Source organism: Pinus tabuliformis, chromosome Q (genome assembly GCF_031772625.1).
Source record: "Pinus tabuliformis cultivar Carrire ecotype Pingquan chromosome Q, CPIR1, whole genome shotgun sequence".
Lineage (NCBI taxonomy): Eukaryota > Viridiplantae > Streptophyta > Pinopsida > Pinales > Pinaceae > Pinus > Pinus tabuliformis.
The window spans coordinates 891,135,833-891,157,014 of NC_142296.1; the positions used below are offsets into that span (position 1 = coordinate 891,135,833).

General features: G+C 39.4%; 1 protein-coding gene across 1 annotated transcript in view; it reads right to left on the reverse strand.

The window, feature by feature from the left end:
- LOC149222328 (serine/threonine-protein kinase 1-like) overlaps positions 1-21,182 on the reverse strand; it is a 332,568-nt gene that overhangs the window by 278,274 nt on the left and 33,112 nt on the right. The window contains 2 exon segments of the mRNA XM_089385374.1: positions 9,438-9,490; positions 9,732-9,822. Of these exon segments, the coding sequence (XP_089241500.1) occupies positions 9,438-9,490; positions 9,732-9,822 (144 nt within the window).

A 21,182-nucleotide genomic window follows, 5' to 3' on the forward strand; every position in this document is an offset into this window, starting at 1 on the left:
GGTTCATCCTTTCCCTACTATCAGTGGTTTGCAAGCGCGTAGGATGTGGTTTATCCTTTCCCTACGATAGTTGGGACATGTGACTGTAGGATGTGGTTTATCCTTTCCCTACGTGTGGTTGTGAGCAGAATGTGATTTATTCTTTTCCTGTTGTTTCCCCAACATCATCCTACCCATGTAGTCCGAACTCCGGGACACATGGGAAGTACCTCTCATCTGGCCAATGAGTTGGGAAAAGTGGTTAGGGACCATAGCACTATCGATGGACGCATCGTGTATTGTCATACTCCCTATGACTGGGATGTATGGTGTTCAGCACGGTCTTGATCTCGGATCAAACTTGGATGGGGTTCTACTCCTGGACATGAGGATTTTCCTTTGTCATTTTCGAAGGTGGCAAGATCTTGTGACTCAACTTCCAGGATCTTTTCTTCTTGATCTATGAGATATCAAATCTTCAGCAAAGATGAGATGAGATGCAGTCACAATACATGATGATTATGATGTCAATGATATGATAGCAGCATGATAGCAACATGATGATGGGTGTTGGCAAGGGGAATTCCCCTTAGTTGAGAGGGAGTTTTAAAAATGGTCAACTAAGTTCAAATTCCACTATAGACAGCACCTTTGTATGAGATGATAATGGCATTGGATTCCTTTTCCCAAGAGGACCAATTTTGACCTAAGGCACGATGGATTCTGACAAGCAGAAATATATTTTTGAAGTCAAGCCCATAATGTTGGTTTTAGTCAAGGTCGACCCCACGGTCATGTAGGCTCCTGAAGCCCAAGAGACATGACCTTTGACCCACATTGACTTGTATAAATAGAAGATGAGTTCACTCCATTTTGGCATCAACATACACATGATTTTCTCTTTCCTCTCATCATGGATTTGACTTTCTTTGGGTAGCCATCTCTCTCACACATGCGAATTTTTGGACGAATTTCCTGCAATTTTCTACAATTTTCTTGGGGTTTCTACAGTTGACTTTTCCAGTACACAGAGCAATGTTGACCAAGCACTTTGACCAACTATTTGACTGCAATTTTGATGGATTATTACTCTACCAGCTAGGCCGCACTTGTGGGCACGGGAACCAAGGCAAATTGAGGTGTTTGACCTGCGTTGACCACAGGTCTAAGGCAAGTTTGACCACAGAGTGTTGGCTGAGTTTTAACCAAACTTTTGAAGGTTGCGTTGACTGCATTTTGACCGCCCAAAGAAAGTGAATTCCTTTCTCCTTTGACCGAATAGATTGGGCTAATTTGACTAGGTTGTTAACTGTTCACTGCTGACTGGTTAGGGTAGCTTTGACTGTTGTTATCTACTGCATTGACTATTGTTGACTTTTGCAGATGTAACTTTGACTTTCGGACAATGGATTGGGATCATCTATGGCAAGTCTATCTATTGACTTTGACTAATGTATCATTATACTTATGGATTTCTCTCTTTCTGAACATTTGATATTATCAACATGAAAAGATTTGTGGGATTTCCCCCTTTGTGGGGTTTTGCCTTGGCTTTAAGCCTAAATCATGGTGTCCTCTTGTCTTCTGCATTTATGTTTGATGTTCTTTCATCAGTTATTGTCATATGATAATGGTTAATGTGATTGCTAATGGATTAATGGAATTAATAATGGTCTAATGGATTAATGAACTGACTTAAGCCAAGAACATGTTAACTCAAAAATTAACAATTTCCGCCAACTCTTGTAGTTGGTCTCATATTTTTGACACCCTCATAAGATATGAAGCTATTCCTTATTCTTTTGATACATTCATCTTATATAGCTTGGTTCATCTTATACTAACTTCTCGTAGATTTCTTTTGATGTTTCCAATTTTGCAACATAAGGTAGGAGGGGATCCTTGATGGATTCTATGAGAATCCTTTGAGCCCTTACTTCCCCTTTCATATACTTAGCTAGAGCTTGAGCTTCTTCTTTTGGAGGTTTAGTAATTGAACCCTTAACATGTTCAACGACTTCATTTTCTATGAGGATCAAGTTTGTCCTCTTCTTCCATGCAAGGAAATTTGATGACCCAACCAATTTGTTGCTCTCCTTGCAAAATGAAGTCACTTTGATTGCAGATTCAGACATAAATATAGAGGTACTTACTTGTTAAGTGAAGATGCTTCTTTGATGATGAGATCTTCAACTTGATGCCTTTCTTAATGATGTTGATGAGAGAAGATGTCTTCGTTCAAAAGTGATCCTTGACTCAAAGAGAGGGAAATCACCTTGGTGATGATGACAACACCTCTTCTTGCTTCCTTGGATGATAATGTAGAATGTGGTGGCTTTCCCAAGGTGCTTCAAATGTAGGTCTTTCTTTGATTGAGTGGATGACAGATCCTTGAGGTCTTCTTTTCTTTGTGATGAAGATTGTTCAATGTGTAAGCTTCCCAAGAATGCTTCAATTGAAGAACCCTTCTTTGAATGAGCTAGGGTTTTGAGGTCTTCTTTGATGCTCCTTAATTACTTTCTTCAAGATGATGAGAGGGTTAGTCCTTCTTGATGATTGATGCTCTTGATGTTTCCCAGATGATCTTCTTGTGCTTCGGCCCTTGAGTATCCTTCTTTAAGTTGCCTTTCCTTGATGTAGTCACCTTAGCTCTGATACCATGTTGAGAAATCTAGGGGCAACAAGTTAGGTGTTTTCTCTTACTTTGATAACTGCTTCTGATGTCTCTTTACTTATCTTGATTAGTTTCTTCTTCAACTTTATTATTATTGTGTTCTTATCATCAAACAGCTACCAAACAATAAAACAAGAGAACACAAGATATAGGCGATCAGCCAGGGCCAAAACCTCTCCAGTTGAGAGGAAAACCAACAAAAGTTATTCTCTTCTTATAGAACTTCAGTTGACTAATTCCAATACCTATGACCCTTGACCAAGACCCTCCAAGACCAAGTCAAATCTTTCCTTCTTGACAAGCTTTCCTTCCAGCAATTCCTCAACAACTTTTGCAATTTCGATCTCCAGCAAATTCTTTTGCAACTTCGACCCCTAGCAGATTCTTCTGCGACTTCGACCCCCCAGCAGTTTCTTCTACAACTTCGACCCCTCAGCAATTTCTTCAGCAACTTCGACCTCCAGTGATTTCTTCTGCAAAAACCCTAGCCTTTGCACGTGTGGAAAATAATGGTAGATTATTCCTCCTTTCCTCTTCGCTTGAGTTGATTCTCTCTCCTAAAGTATCCTTCTTGATGCCCTAACTCGACTTCTGCAACTCAGTCTTTTCTACTGCAATAGGTGCCCTAATTGCTTCGCACATGTGGAGAGAAATACCCCAAAAACAGTACGAAATTCTAGCTCCTCTTCTCTTATTCTTGTCCTTTTCTTCTTGGTTCTTTTTCTTCTCTCTTGATCGAACTTATGTGTGTGAAGTGAGTGCCTAAAGTGAGGTTGAAGTCTCCCTTATATATAGGTCTTCCACTAGGTTGAATTGCTCCTTTTAGGCCGACTTGTCCATTTTTGTAGGTCGACTTGATCATTGCACCATGACGAGGTCTTGGAGGGTCTTTTGACTCAACTTAGAATCAAATAAATTTTTCTTGACAATATGTAACATGCCCCAATGGGTCTTCAACACATGACAATGATTCAATTGACTTGTGGACTAAATGACAAAACCTAGAAGCACTCAATGGGTGCTTGACCTAAAAAGAAATTTCCCTTGAGCATGAAACCCATGCCTCAAGAACAACAATAATAAATTTATTTTTCTCTTTACATTAAATACAAAAAACATGATTACATATGTCATTATGAAGACCAAACCTAGTTACATATTTCAACACTTGCACTCTCATGTGCCCACTGCTTGGGAGAAAGGGTCAATGTGGACCCAAATCAATCGCATACACTTCAAAACAAGACAAGTAAGCCATTTCTAGAGGAACACCTTGCATGGAGGAGGTCCCTAGAAGACACTTTATAGTATTTCATGGAAGGGAGGTGGTTACGCGATTATTATATTGCTTTATTGTACCTTGACCAAGTCATCCAAGGGTTTTATGAGATGTTATAAAAGGAGAAGAGATTTGGTTGTTAGGGGTGAATTTAAGTGGAGAAATAAAAAGAAAAACTAAAAATCCATCTTCATTGATTTTTTGTGGAATTGGAGGGTTTGTGGCATCGTTGAGTTTCCAACTTATTCTTCTCCTTTCTTATAGATCCAGATGTCACGTGACGCTACAATTTATTTTCTGTTGGTGAGATCTACTTGTCCAAGGTTGATTTAGCAAGCTTTGTGGACTTTGGCCAAATAAAAGGGTTATGTTGTGACCGTTGTCGGTTTTCTTTTGTTTCTTGAAGTAATTAGAGACCAAAATAATAAATTGTTGGTTATTTATCTCTGAGGTTTGTCCTGTTTTTTCTATTTGATCTTTAGTCTGAGCATTTCATCCAGCATTCATGGTAAGCAGATTGATATTGTTGGTAGGGTACATCTATGATTGTCCTATTCCATGTGATTTCAAACCTTTGGTTGCATGACTCTGCTATCCCTAATTGTCAAAGGCACTGGTCCTATTGAATTCAATCACGCATTTATTGAAAACCTTATAACTTCAAGTCTACAAAATTTGATTTGTAAAATCTGCAATTAAAGGACATTATATTATTTTCTCAAGGATTCCCCCGTTTAGCTGGAAATGAACCAGCCTAAAGCAAGAGAAAGGTTGTTGCGGTGATAATGAGCAACTTATTGGGTTGCTCTAACCTTGTTCTTTGTTCAAGGACTTGGAATATTTCTTTGTGGTAATTCTACCTGTTGACCACTTCGTGTCAACTACCCTATAGTAGTACAATTTTTCACAAAAGAATTCCATCACGTTTGGGCATTTAGATCATCCAGGACTCGTTGTCATCGGTGATCAGTCTATCAAAGTTATAAACCCATTCTGCAGTTTGTAATGTAAATGATCTTAGTAAGACCATAAATGTATGTAACAACCTAGGTAAGCCTATTATTTTGGTGACGATTTCCAACCTAGGAGGTTTTTCGTCTCACTGATTCATCTGTGTTTCTAAACACAGATGATCGGCAGAGTTTTTCCCTCCAGCCTCACCCCAAAGCTAGGGTGGATTTTGTCGTCAAGATCTTAGGTGAGTCCTAGTGTTCTAATCGAGTCTTCTGTAAAAGTGATTTGGGAATAATTTTAGCTAATTGGCTAAATTATTTTATTACAAATCACTTGGTCTACTAGATCATATTGAATTGCAGAATTGGGTAAAATAATTGAGGATCTATAACGAATGGGTTTTCCCCCTTTGAGGGTTGAAATGTAATTATCTTATGTAAATAATATTTTAGCATCATGGCTAAAATATTAGAGAGTTGGAAAAAATTATTAATCCCCTCATGTGTCAATTAATTAAATTTTCTGGCAAAAATAAATTAAAATTTTAAGCCAGAAATTTAATTAATTGGAGTCAAAATTAAAATCCTAGGGAAAATAAATTCTCCAAAAGGAAAAATTCGTGGGCCTAGAGAAATTAATTTTTGGAGGTCCCCCACCAAGGGAATATTGAAAATTTCAAGAAATTTTGGACCCTTGGGCCTTGGTGGTTAAGTCAAAGTCAATTTTTTGAGGAAATTAGCTCAAAATAATTAATTTTGAGCTAATTAAAAATGAATTAAAAGATAAATTCGAAAATTCCTCAAAAAATAAAGATTTTCAACAGTGGTGATTAAAAGATAATCAAATCTTTATCAACGGCTGAGATTACTTTGACGGGGATCAAGCCAACTAGCCGTTTGGAGAATTTATCTATAAATTAAAAGCCATTTGCTTCTCAAAGGATTCGATCTGTGAATCGTGTACTAGCTCTCGAAGCTCTCTTGTAATTTTTCTGGAATAATAATAACACAAAAGTCTTTGGGGTTTTCATTGATGGTGGTGTTTCTCTCCTACTTCTTATGGTAATATTGTTCTTAATGCTCTATTGAATTATATTTTAGAAGTTGTTGATCATTAGCCTTCATGGAATAACTTATTATGCAGGTATCTTGCATAGGTTATTGGATCTAAGGTAGCATTTTAATTCAATTGAATTAACAGGTATCTCTAATTCTTGAGGATTATATTGTCATTTTATGTCTTTATCGATTTAACAACTTGATCTTGAGTGTGCAGAGATTTTTTATCCCTGAAATCTTGAGCATGAGAGGAAGTCCTCAATTGGACCAACCAACTCCCAAGGCATAAGAACTGAACATCCTTCCTGATTGAATCCCAAGATTTATCTAACGAAGATTTTCTTGCAGGATTTCTTGGCTAGTGCCTCATTTATATCTTAAAATCTTTTATATATTGTCCTAGACTGCAAAGCCTTTACCCCTGCCTTCCGTGGCTTTCTAGCCACTCGTCAACCCTCAAAACCTCCTCCGCTCTTCTCGGCCTTCTCTTCCCTGCTCTCTTAACCCTGCCACAGCTCCTATCTCCCTCCTTTCTCCTCATCTTAGCCTGCCGCTGCCTTATTTCTCCTTGTCTGCTGCCCCTTCCTTCCATTACCCTTGCTGTGAATCCATCAGCCTCAACGCAGCAGCCTTAAGGCTAAGCGTTGCCCATTGTGGTCTTCACTTGCCTTCCTTGGGTCATTTTGGGTAGCATTTCAATCTGAGTCAAATTATTGTTGTTTTGCAGTGATCTTGTGGTGTATTGCAGGTGATCTATCTGTTGAAGAGATCTTGCGCAATTGCTCCACTTGGCCTAGGGTTATCGGTTTGTTTCTCTCACTCTCAAAATCCTCACTATCTCATGTTTGCAGCATCTGAAAATTATACATAAATGGTATAAGCACACCTAGCAGTAGCCAAGACTAACTGAACAGTCATCATAATATTGGGAAATTAATTGCATACAATTTTTTGTCACTGTTTGGCACTTCTCGTAATTTTGAGGACTGATACATTAATTTTCTGAGTCAAATCAAGTCTGATGCAATTGATTTCAAAGGTCTAGAATGGCATGAAGATGATTGATAGTCAACATAAGTCATTGGATAATCACTTGGGTTGATATGTTCATTTATTTTGGGCATCTTTATGGGCTGATCTATTAATTACAAATCTCTGAATACATTGTTTACAGTGGTAATAAATTCATAGCAGAAAATAGCTAGCAGTTCTCGCTTTTTAGCACTCTTTATGGACTGAAGTTTGTTGACAGAGATCAGATATATATCAGAAGTCTGATCTGATATATAGTGACTTTAAGGTCTGACTCTTTTATCTCTGAAGTCCATACTAGATTTCAAATCTTGGTCTTGTTACATTTCTCATCAAATCACTGTTAGCAATTTCAGTCAATGTGCTCACAATAATTGAAAGTTTAACTTGTGCTCATATAATCCTTAATAGGCACAGTTGGCTGATTTAGTATCACTGGTTTCATTAAGTAAGCTTGAAATAATTCATTAATTGCTTGCAGGTGGTTTAAGTGTTGGAACATAATTGTAATCTCAGCGAAACAATTTAATCTGCACCTTACATTTCTCACATCATCTTGTTGCACTTGCAATTATCCAGTATTGCTCTTGTACTTGATCATATTACCATTGAAGCACAAGCTTTATCCATATTTCCTTGCAGCATTACTTACCTTACAGCTTGAAGCATTATTGTGCAAGTTCTTAATTCATTTGAGCATTGGTTACTAAGGCAAATCTGGTTTGAAATTTAAAGTCTTGCACATATTTGGTGAAACTAATTATTAGCAGTTTGACAACAGATCAATAGAGGATTGGTATTTGTGTCTTGTACTGATCACTTGGCTATATCATTGGCATCCTGAAATCTCTTTAAGTAGCAGTACTCTTTCATTATCCCTGTTGCAGGTCATCATCATCTTTATCATCTTGTACTAACATCTTTTTGCAGCACTGTTATTGTGTAGCTTGACATCATTTCTTAGCAAGTACTTTGAATTATTACTGAGTATCATTGTCTAAAGGCACTGGTCTATCATTTTTATCTTGTGGTTTGCCTAATCAAGCTTAATTGAATCTATCTTAACATTGCTCATATCATTAATACTTGCTTTAATTAATAACCAAGTTACATTAATAACAAATTGCCTTGCCATAGATCTCCTAAACCCTGTTGTTCCAACAGGTCTCCCATCATCCATCCACCTATAGGGACTACCCCCCTTAGCTGACCTAGGAGAGAGCTAGAACGGAGTGAGTAGGAATCAGAGTGACAGCCCCTACTCTGAGCATTGTGCATTAAGTGTACACTTTGGGCGACAACACTACCTAATCAGTTTACTAAAATATTTGCCTCAGACAAATGTCGTAGCTAGCCAACACCACATATATTTAGTATTAGGTGAGACTGACCAGACATATGCAAGACTTCTGCAGAAGGAGATTGAGCTTCCATTAATGTGGTTCAATGGAGAGAATGTCCATCCTTGATGAACCTAATTGCCTTTGGAGAAACCACCTCAATAAAAGAGACAGTTGCTTGGCTGCCTTTTAACAGTGACATCATCTCATATGATAACACAATTTGGCAAAGTATGTTAATAAACCAGATAAATAATAAGAATATGTCTCTCTGTATAAACGTTCATGATAATAAAAGTATATTAAGCTGAAAATAACATGTTGCAAAGAGAATAAAGTGATCATGGTTGCATACATCAAGGTTGCAACATTTAGGGACTACCCCCCTTACCTGACCTAGGAGAGAGCTAGAACGGAGTGAGTAGGAATCAGAGTGACAGCCCCTACTCTGAGCATTGTGCATTTAGTGTACACTTTGGGCGACAACACTACCTAATCAGTTTACTAAAATATTTGCCTCAGACAAATGTCGTGGCTAGCCAACACCACATATATTTAGTATTAGGTGAGACTGACCAGACATATGCAAGACTTCTGCAGAAGGAGATTGAGCTTCCATTAATGTGGTTCAATGGAGAGAATGTCCATCCTTGATGAACCTAATTGCCTTTGGAGAAACCACCTCAATAAAAGAGACAATTTCTTGGCTGCCTTTTAACAGTGACATCAACTCATATGATAACACAATTTGGCAAAGTATGTTAATAAACCAGATAAATAATAAGAATATGTCTCTCTGTATAAACGTTCATGATAATAAAAGTATATTAAGCTGAAAATAACATGTTGCAAAGAGAATAAAGTGATCACGGTTGCATACATCAAGGTTGCACCATTTAAATTTTCCAGCAATTATTTAATTGTAATTTCCGAATACAAAATATTATAGCTCCCATGTTAGGGTCATTCTATACAAGACTAAGCATGGCTTTGGTCAATTTCAAAGCAATAAATCCCCACCAATGGACAAACCCAATTGGCATAGTTTGTGAAAAATCAAGCCAACAGCTGGCTGACTCTTTCCATCCTAATATGTAAAAGGCATCAATGGGAATACATACCGTATTACGTTTCGACATTGTCCTAGTCAGCTGTGCTGCAACGCCAAAGTCCCCTATTCACCATGTACAAGGAATAATGTCAAGAAGAATTACTAGAAAATAATTACCTTTACTAATGCAGTTTACAGAGATTACAATCAGGCACAGCTACCTAAAATGCTGTCAATGTGTGCTGCTTAAACTTAACATTTGATATTTAGAATTATGTTATGATTCTCAATAGTGATTTTTTAGTTATGTCCTCTCTACATTGTGCCCCAAAATAAAGCAATAGACCAGTAAAAGCATGCTTACCGAGTTTGACCTCCCCCTGCTCTGTAAGCAATATGTTACCGCCCTTTATATCTCGGTGAACCTTGAAAATTGAATGTAAATATGACAAGCCCTGTTTGATTAAGAGATTTAAAACAAATATTAGGACATTTTTCTTAGAGATGATTCAAACAAACTCCTGAATACATGGGAAAGGCAAAACATGAGATTCAAACTGGAGAAAATGTGGGGACAGAACCAACCAAAAGCAGAGCTATACTGATGATCAATCTAACCATGATAATCTTATCAGAATGCTTGAAACGTTGCTTTTGTAAAATCCCTTCAAACTTCAAATAGACTAGTGAACTTGTCAACAAAATAAAAATTGAATATAAACTAGAAAGTAGTGTTACTTCGGATAATGCCACTCCATATTTCTCAGTATGTCTAATATGATTGTAAACCACTTTAATCCCCAGTCCTGTAAAAACTAGTCTATTCCAATGTGTACAACTCAGGCTGAAGTTGACCAAGGTACTTTGAGACCTCAAGTGGACTTCCACATTACATGATCATGATCTTGCTAGAATTAAAGATATTCCACCATCCAAGTTATCGACGCATTCTCAAGTTAATCATATTGCATAGATTGGTAGTGAATGCATTGTTGCTTGGCTAACCAATCTGTTGATGTAGTTGGTCGCTGTTATTCAAAAGAACCTTTTTATATTTCATAATTTAATTGGTGATAACCAGAATAGAACTAGAGTCCTTCCAATAACAAAAATTTGAAAACTAGTACATTTCTGTCAACACTTGTATAATTTCATAATGATAATAGGAAGCCGAAATGTTTAAGAATCAATTTATTTACCAGCATTTGAAACATAGACCTGAATTAAAGTCCTAGCATGCAAGCATTAAAAATGTTTACACTATTATTTATACATGATAATGCAGCAGAAGCTAACCACACTAAGCTATACATAGTACAAACACAGAAAAATTCCAATAAAATGAAAGTTGACGTGGCAAAATTTATCCTTTAGCAATACTTACCAGAAACATATCACTAATATTATGTTGCTTCCAAATTTGTAAAAGCATTAATTAAGAAAGGATAAGATCACTGATCCTTCAAAAAGGCATATGTCTTTGTTATCAGTATTTATCAACAAAAGAATAAAATAGTATTGTGAAAGTTTCAGCAAATATATACATTAAACACTGATCCAGGTACTGTTGAGGACAAACACGAAAGGAAAGAAGAGTGACAATAACAAGGTAAAAGAAAACCAGGGAATCTGCCAAACATTTCTTATGAGATTCAGAATGGATGATTTAGGGAAGGTGCCTCTGTCACCATCACAATCCCTCTCGGTTTTGAACTTTTGATACAGAGTTTTGCTGACTCAAGGAGGGTATCCCTTTGAGTTCTTCAAAGGATGCTGTAATAACATTCTTCAATCTTCAAATAAAACTCTACAAATCTATAAATTGTGAGTTCTAAACTTTCTCGTGGGTGGTGCATTAATCCATTTGGCAAGAATAAGCGCGATGAGAGAATTAAAGAGGAATATTAACTATCCAACAGGAGGTCCAACTGTGCCAAGAAATGATTAAAAAAGATGAAGCTACCGAAAGACTAATTAGTTAATTAAACCCTTTTGGAGCACACATGTGAGGTAGTTGGAATTTGCCAGAATTGGTTACACTTGCCTTGGACCCTAAGTTGCATGATATGGGGAAACAGAAACGTGTATCTGAAAAGGAAGCACGCTGCAAACGGGACCCCTCAAGAATTAGGTAAAGGGGAAATGCGACATATACGACTAAGTTGCATGAAACGGTGAAACAGGTACGAGTTTCCGAAACGGGCACCAGTACAAAACGTGACCCCCCCACCCAAATTTTGGAAACAGGGAAACACGATATACATATATATATATATATATATATATATATATATTAGAATTTAGGACATTTAAGAAATGTTATGTGCAATCATAAAGCATACATGATACATTATAATTTATTACATTTAAAGTTTAAACATTATGATTAAATTTACATCACATTTACTCATGAATGATCACATAATGAAAATAGCAATATCAGAATATCCAAAATCAACCTTTATTATATATCCAAATCTCAAAATCAGCCTTTATTATATATATGAGGCTGCAAGTACAATAAAGACTATGACGCTGCAAGAACTACGAAGACAAAAGATTAATCCTCATCATCATAATCCTCATCAAAAAAAGAAGCAAAAGCATGCTCAACAGTGGATGGTGGTGTTGAAGAAGATGATGGGCCAATTCTACTTCCAAGCCGAACCTCAATATTCAGGGCAGCAAGAGAGAGATCCAAATCAGGACTTTCTGGATCCACATCCCATTCTTTAGAAGGACCATTCTTGTATTCTAGACCCCTACAAGATGCAAGGCAAAGGATGGAGTGCACATAAACAAGATCCTCTACCTTCTATGAGCCCAACCTATTGCGCTTCACAGAATGAATAAAACCATAGGTTCTCCAATTCCTTTATGTTGATGAAGAGCTTGCCACTTGTGAAAGAACACAAATTCCATGATAACTTGCACCACCCTGTTAGGCCCTATTTGTTCAATAGATTTTGTAATAACATCAGCAATGAACTGTGCATCTTTTACCTCTCCTGAGTAGTCTTCCGCCTTTAAAAACATTGTTCCTTTGGGAGAAGTGGCAATGATATTTATCAAAGGTTTGCACCTTGTATTTGTCCATCCATCTGAGACTATGGTAACCCTAGAGCTACTCTAGAAAGAACGAATTGGTGATAAGATATCCTCCACAAGGTCCTTCTCATTTTTGAGAATTTGAGTTCTAACTTTCTCATAGTTGGGCCCCTTGTACCCTTGAGGAGCTTTGTTAATTGCCCTTATCATATCTTGCCATTAAGTAGAGCGAACAACATTGAATGGGATACCACATGCATAGATTCACCTAGCCACTCTGGAATCAGTTTCTTCTCTCGCTTGCACATTCAACAATTTAGCAATTTTGCTATCCTGAACTGAAAAGGATGCCCCTCTGGTATTTTTGGATGCTAGTTGTTCATGTTGTTGAGTGGCACTTGCTCTCCTCTTCCTTGCTTCAACTACAATCCTTGGCTCAATGTTAGGTGGAGCTTGAGGTGTAGCTTGACTAAGCTCATCATGCCTTCTTTTAATTCCATCCACCACATTTGGCTCTCTTTGATATGCCCTCCTTGCCAATGGGTCTGTTGTTTTTGTGCAACATGCAATCCGCTGTCCTCCTCCATGCAAAAGATGTGCCTTCACTCTTGGGTAGGAGCCCTTGTACGAATTATTGCAAAGATTACATCGGCATTCCCATGAGCCACTGCCTCCACATTTTTTAAGCTTCTAAACATGCCTCCAAAAAGGATAATATTCAGCCCTTGGGTTGGACGTGGGGCTTGAACTTGCAGCTGCACCTTGGTTGGAAGCCATTGCTGCAAAAAAAAAATAAAAAAAATCTGTAAAGAAAAATCGTTTTTCATATATTTGGAAGCATAAACTCTCGAAAAATTGAAGAAATAGTAGAAAAAAACTAAGAAAATGAATGCTTCTTACCCAAATTAATTTTCTATAGCTGAAGCTAACCCAAAATGCCAAAAAAGATGAGAAATATGGTTGCAGTTGAGCCAAAATCCAAGAATATCGTAGCCGGAAACTCTGCACTCCAAATCTGCTACTGAAATCTCTTTCTCTTGCTGTTGAAATCTCCTTTGCTCATTGTTGAAAACACCCTAGATAAAACCACTGGTCTCTTACTCTTTTCTCCTTGCTAAAATCGTTTGTCTCCAAGTGAAACGACTTGCTCAATTATGTGATGAGGGAATGAGGCGAGAGTCTTTTTATAACTTGAGAGAGGCATCTAGAAGCATCCACAAGATATTTTATTTGCCCAATCAAATATTAGAAGCGAAAAAATAAAAAATAAAAGAAAAGAAAATTCTTAATATGAAGTGGAAACATCATCATACAGCCTGGAAACTCGTTTCCAGAAGTACTGGCCACGTTCCCCAACGTGAAACGCGCCAGTACGGTCGGAAACGAGTTTCCAGGCCGTACCATACGTGTTTCAGCGCTTCAGTTTCGTTCCCTGGCTGAAACAGACCTGTGGGCAACGTTTCCTGCAACATAGATATATAATGTGCTATTTCAGAAAATTGTATTGAAAACTTTAGCCCATGGAAAGAGAGGTTTGTATTGGTGCTTCAGGAGTTTGAACTGTGGGACATTGTTGAGAATGTAGTAGTTCCTTCCACTGATCCAATACCACTAGTTGATTTTAACACGAGGAATGTTAAGGCCAAGAGGCTCCATATACATGCTAACAAAGACAACCTTATTTCTCATGTTTCGAGGAAGACTTATGCCTTTGAGATGTGGGCAGCCTTAATCAAACTTTTCCAAAGCACTAATGAGAACAGAAAGATGGTGTTGCAGGAAAAACTAAGGCAAACCAAGATGACCAAAACCGACATTGTATCCTCATACCTCACCAAGGTCACTCAAGTGAGAGATGAGTCACCAGCAGTGGGTGAAACCATCTATGATGAGTAGTTGGTTAGATCATCTATGAATGGTTTTACCACGAGTTGGGATGCTTTCATTGATGGAATAGTTGCCCGTGATAAACATCCAGATTGGGGAAGAATGTGGGATGATTTCCGTCAAAAAGAAATAAGGCGAAATGCCAAGAGTGGTGGGCAACGTGGTGGGGGAGATGAGGAGAATGTTTCCCTAGCAACAAAGGGGAAGAAGAAGACCAAGAAGGGTTCCACAAGTCGAACCAAGCACAAGGGTAAACAGAAGGAGAAGGATATGAGCAAAGTGAGATGCTTTACTTGTCTGAAGATGGGGCACTATGCAATGATGTGTCCTAATAAGAAGAAGAAGGGTGTCATAGCATCAACCGAGGTGGATGAGTTTTCCACCAAGTTTGACAAGGAGTTTTCCTTGGTGGTCAATCTTGCCACTAGTGCCACATCCTCTAGTGTTTGGTACATTGACAATGGAGCTTCGGTCACATGACAAGTGTCAGGGAGCACTTTACAAGTCTTACAAAGAGGGATGTAGATATAGAGGTGGTGCTTAGAGATGACTCCAATGTTAACGTAGTTGGTGTTGGGACCGTGTCCTTTCAAAGGGAGTCACAGCCTCCCTTTAAAGTGACAGAGGTCTTATATGTTCCAAGGCTGAAGAAGAACCTGATATCAATGTCCACTATTGAGGACAAGGGATATGAGGTGGTGTTCCGAGATGAGCAGACTCTTATGTATCCCAAGGGATCTGGTATCACTTATGCTAGAGTGATTGGAGTCTGCCATGGGAAGTTATACAAGTTCATGTTTCAAGCCTACTAGAGCATTGGTTTCAACCACCAACAATAGTGATCTATGCAAGTTGTGGCACTGGAGTATGGCCCACTTGCACCATGGGGCACTGAGAGTATTGAGGGAGATTGTCACAAGGCTAACAGAGTTCAGTACTGAGCACCAGAATGTGTGCAGGGGGTGTGCTTTGGGAAAGTACACCAAGACTGCTTTCCCAAGCAGCGATAGCATGGTAGCAAGAATACTTGACTTGATTCACTCTGACGTGTGTGGTCCTATGTCTTCTATATCATTGAGCGGGTATGAGTACTATGTCACCTTCATTGATGACTACCCCAAGAGGAACTGTATTTTCTTCATGAAGACCAAGGATGAGGCCTTCAAAAGGTTCCAAGAGTTTAAAGCTCTTGTGGAGAACCAAACAAGAAATAAGATCAAGGTGTTGAGGTCTGACAATGGGAGCGATTATACCTCCAATGAGATGGACTTATGTGCTAGAGTGGGCATCAAGAGGGATATGGCAGTTCCTTACAACCCACAATAGAATTGGATTACAGAGCGGAAGAACAAGGCCATAGTTGGGGCAGTGAGAACCATGCTTCATGATCAAAGGCTACTTTTCCTTCTTTGGGTTGAGGCGTGTAACACTGCAATGTATCTGCAGAACAAGAGTCCACACATATTTTTGGGGAGCCAAACTACTGAGGAAGCTTTTTCTGGGAGAAGCCTGAGATTGGGCACTTCATGATTTTTGGGTGCGTGACATATTCACATGTCCTTGAGGAGAAGAGGACAAAGTTAGAACCCGTAACTGAGAAGGGCATTTTGTGGGGTATAGCGGGACCTCCAAGTCCTATGGCATATATATTCTTGCCAAGAGGAAAGTTGTTCTAAGGCGTGATGTGAGATTCGAGGAGCGAGCCTTGATGTGGTCAAGAGACATGGATCAAGTAGAGCAGCAGACTCCTTAGTAAGCAAGTCCACCACAAGGTATGAGACCGCCAAGTACAAGTTCACAAGGGTCTGGAGGATCACAGGCTTTAGGGGTGACAAGTCCACAAGTTACAAGGTTACAAGGCACAAGTTCTCATGGTACAAGCTCACCACCAACCATAGGGACATCATCATCAGGGGAACAAACTTCAAAGTAGGATATTCCCACACCAACACAATTGGCCACTTTGGGGAAGAGGAAGCCAAAATGGCTTAATGATACCTTGAAAGAAGCACAGGGGTCATTGAGAAAGCCCAAGTTACCACCAAAGTGGTTTGTTAGCTATTTGGCTATGGTGAGTAGCATTACAGAGACCAAGCCATCTAGCTACAAGGAGGTTGCGGCCAGCAATTTTGGAGGGATGCCATGGTGGAAGAGTATGCGTCCATCATGAATGATGTGTGGGAGATACTGCTAAGAGTTGATGGGAAGTCAATGGCAACTTCCAGGTGGCTCTACAAGATCAAGTATGTTGTGGATGGCAAAGTTGAGAAGTTCAAAGCTCGATTTGTGGCACGAAGGTTCTCATAGTTAAAGGGAGTTGACTATGAGGAGACCTTCACTCCAGTTACTCGATACACTTCTATTAGATCAGTAGTCTCTATAGCAACAGAGATGGGTTGGAAGATCCATCAAATGGATGTGAAGACTGCATTCCTGAATGGCATTATTCAGGAGGAGGTGTACATTGAACAGCCACAAGGTTTTGAGGTGCATGGGAGGGAGCACCATGTATGCAAGTTGAAGAAGGCGTTATATGTCCTAAAGCAAGCCCCGAGAGCTTGGCACTCTCAAACAGACATTTGCTTGCGACAAAGGGGTTTCAGCAAGACTAATGTAAATCCAAACCTCTAGTACATTGTGATGGTTGAGGATCCTCTCATTCTTGTACGGTATGTAGATGATTTCTGTATTATAGGTGTAAGGAGACTCATAGAGTACAGCAAGCGTGACCTTGCTTCAGAGTTTGAGATGACAGACATTGGACTGATGCGCTATTTCTTGGGATTAGAGGTGTGGTAGGAGGAGGGTCATAACTTTCTAAGACAGGGCAAGTATGTAGCAGACATTTCATATGGAGGACCGTATGCCCATGTCCACACCTATGATTACCAACGAGAATAAGCTTCATGCTTCTAAGTCTGAGTTGGTTGATCCCACGATGTATCATTAGTTAATAGGCTCAATGAATTATTTGGTCAACATTAGACCAGACATTTGTTTTGCAGTCAACACTATCAGTGAGTTTATGGTGGAGCCTAGGAGAGGGAATTAGGCGGCTACAAGGCATGTGCTTCGGTATCTGCATGGGACAGTGGATTATGGCCTGGACTATGTTCAAGGGGATGGAGTCAAATTGACTAGCTACATAAACACAGATTAGGCACGATTTGTTGGTGACAAGAAGAGCACTTCCAAGGGTTGTTTCAAGTTGGGTTTGCTAAAATTGGCAACTAGGGCCAAACTCCATGTGGGTCATCTTATTTATGGTAGCTGATATTTTTCCTTGTTTCCTCTCATCGAGAGGTGTAGGATTGATCTAACGATCATCCGATTCCGACAAGTATTTATGGAGATATGAATTTATTTGTATTTACTTGACAAATTGTCAAGGTTGGCTAGCAGCTAAATGTGTGGCACACATGCCCAGCATATCATATAAATACAAGTGAGGTTGAGTCATTATTCACTCATCTCATCTCACACACATCTCTTCTCTCCTTGGCTGATTGGGTTTACACACAAGGAAGAGAAGCTCACACGTGGGAAGAAGAAGGGCGCAGAAGGGCAAGGAGGAGGACACAAGAGGACGCAGAAACTGCAGCAAGACATTTTGACAAGCGTTGACTTTTCAGGAGTGCGGTTTTGGTGTGGCAGTCTCTCCTACGCAAGCCGCAATTTTTGGCACGCAAACCGAGGCAATCTAGCCAATAGTTTGACCAACGTTGACTGCCCTAGTTTGGGGCAATAGGCTGACTTCAGTTCACTGCAGTTTGACTATGTTTTGGGGATTGTTTATGGCTTGCTTCTTCTTGTTGTTGGAGGACTAGATGACCGGGAAATTGACAAAGCCTATTGAAGGGCAATTTCATCTTGTTTGACCATATTTGACTTTGCTAGTTAGGGTTTGTTGCTGCTCTCATAAAATTACAGATTTAAATATTTGTACTATTTCTCTCTGCTGAACTATTGAAGACTAAAGAAGAGTTGATCAAAGGGTTTCCCCACATTGGGGTTTGTCCCTGGCTAGCCGCCACATCTGGTGTCTTTTGTCTTGGCTTGTTTTTTGTCGATCTATTAATGTTCTATCAAAATTTTATTTTATGTTTATGTGATTGCTAAACAATGGCTAATAAGAAGAAATCGAAGTAAACTGCACTAAGCATAGAACATAGCATAAATTAACATGGTATCAAAGCTGAGGTGAAGACAAAGCCCAAGTAAGAGCAAGAGCAAGAGCAATCACCGAAGGCTGTTGAAGCAATCTTAAAAGCTTCATGGGGTCCTCATCACACTTCCCCGTTGAAGACAAGCTCCGTGAGAAGTTTGACTATCACGAATTGAAGATGTCTCTCGATCTAACATTGGAAGAACAGGAAGTGTTGGACCATGTGAGAGGCAGAACCGTTGAGCCTCCATCAAATGCATCCGTTGCTGCTAGGAACAAGTGGACCAGGGGAGAAGTCAAAGCAAAGAAGATCATCCAGGACTCTATCGACAAGCGCCTCGTGGCCTACATTTCCGAACTGACCACCTCCAAGGAAATCTTCTATAGACTGGTAAGCCTATTTAAAGTTAGTGATGCAAATCAAGTTTTGTTCCTTAGAAATAAGTTGAAGGAAATTAAAAAGGGCAAAGATGAGAGTATGCAAGCCTACTTCTTAAGGATCACCGAGATCAAGAATGATCTCCTATCGATTGGGGAAGTCGTCACTGACAGGGAACTAACCATCACAACTCTTGGAGGGCTCCCATCTGAATGGTGTATATTTAGAACCACTCTTCTCAACAATAATGTAATCCTAAGATTTGAGGAACTGATGGCGAGATGCATTCAAGAAGAAACAAGGATGGAAGAGTAGGAAATGCCTGCACTTAGAGGCAATCCCGCTGCATTCTCCTCTCATGCTAAAAGGAGAAATAATTTTGGGGCAAAATCTAAGGGAAAGGCCACACTGAAAGGTGGAAGGAAAGGTAGATGTTACATTTGCCACAAAATTGGCCACTATGCGAGGGAGTGCCCTGATAGAAAGGACACGTCTCATGACGATGATCAAAATCACTCCCGAGGAAATTCCAACAACAAACAAAAGAAGGGCAGGTTCAATGGCAAAGGGAAGAGGAATGACAGAAATCAAGGAAATGGTCAACCCTCCAAGAAGGCAAGAAACTCCAAGTATGAATCTAATGTTGTTAACAATAAGCAAGATGAATATTATCTACCAATGGCCCTCTCCACTACTGCTCCCCCGAACTTGCTGAGAAATTGGCTTATTGATAGTGGTGCCTCAAGGCACTTCACTAGTTACAAAGAAGCTCTCTCTAATCTGATAGAGAAGGAGACCAACCTGGAAATTGTTCTTGGGAACAACTCCAAATATCCCGTGAAAGGCATAGAGAATGTCTCTCTTCAATTGAATCAGGTTAATACAATTCACTTGCAAGAAGTCCTATATGTACCTGATCTCAAAAAGAACCTGGTGTCCCTTTCAACAATGGAAGACAAAGGCTACAAGGTGGCCTTCATCAATGGCAAGGTACGTGTATGGAAAAAGAATTTCAAAGATGCTTTCACTCTTGAGTTTCAGGTTGACTCTTTATATCATGTCGAAGGAATTCCATTGGGTGTCATGACTTGTGACACATCTCTTCAGTCTGAATTATGGCACCGGAGGTTTGCCCACCTTCATTATAAAGCTCTACCCGATGTGAGACAAATGGTGACCGGGATGCCCGAGTTCAAATTAGAGCAAGAAGGTGTATGTCGTGGATGCGTTGAAGGAAAGCTTATATGAGGACCATTCCCCTCAAGCCATAGCAAGACCTCCGATATATTGCAGTTGGTTCACTCCGACATATCTGGTATGATGTCTGTGAATTCTTTGGGAGGATATTTATATTACCTCACTTTTACAGATGATTATTCTCGCAAGACTTGGATATACTTCTTGAAAAAGAAGGATGAAGTGTTCTCCTGGTTTCGTCACTTGAAAGCCTTGATCGAGAATCAAACCGAAGATAAGATCAAGATCTTAAGGACTGATAATGGGACTGAGTATGAATCCAATGAGTTCCATGACTTCTGCAAAGAGGTTGGCATTAAGAGGGAGACTACAACACCATATACTCTTGAGCAGAATGGTGTGGCAGAAAAGAAGAATCGTACAATTGTGGAAGCTGTCCGTGCTATGCTCCATGATCAAAGGCTTCCGAAGTTTCTATGGGCTGAAGTAGCGAATACCGTTGTATATGTGCAAAACCAATGCCCTCATCAAGCATTGGGTTCCAAGACTCCCAAAGAAATGTTCACTGGTAAGAAACCTGACGTATCTCATTTTAGAATTTTTGGAAGTCATGTATATTTTCATGTGCCGAAAGATAAAAAGAATAAAGTGGGTGCATCTGGAAAGAAAGGAATCTTTGTGGGCTATAGCGAAAATACTAAGGGCTATAGAATCTATGTGGCTCGTCAAAGGGATGTCGAGATTAGCCATGATGTCACCTTTAACGAAGATATGGCTCTCAGCAAAGTTGACAATCTTCCTATAATTAGTGGGGTTTTCTCTTACAAATTTAATTGCACGGCTAGCTCCTTCACCATTCTGCAGGTATTATGTCCAAAGGAAAAACATTTCATTGAAGTTTTCAGTGTTCAAAGAAAACCGTCTAGACATTCAGAGAGGACCGTGGGAATTGAGAGGTCCAAATTGATGAACTCCTTGAAGGCCGAAAGTTTGAATCTGATGGGGTTTTCATTAAATTTTTGAGGGTTGTTTTCCAATCTGACAAGGCCACAGGAGTTTGACGTTTTTCTGGGCTCCCACAGGCCTTCGATCTACAATCTGGTGACCCCGTACCCTCACAAAAAATTTTAAGGCAGCCA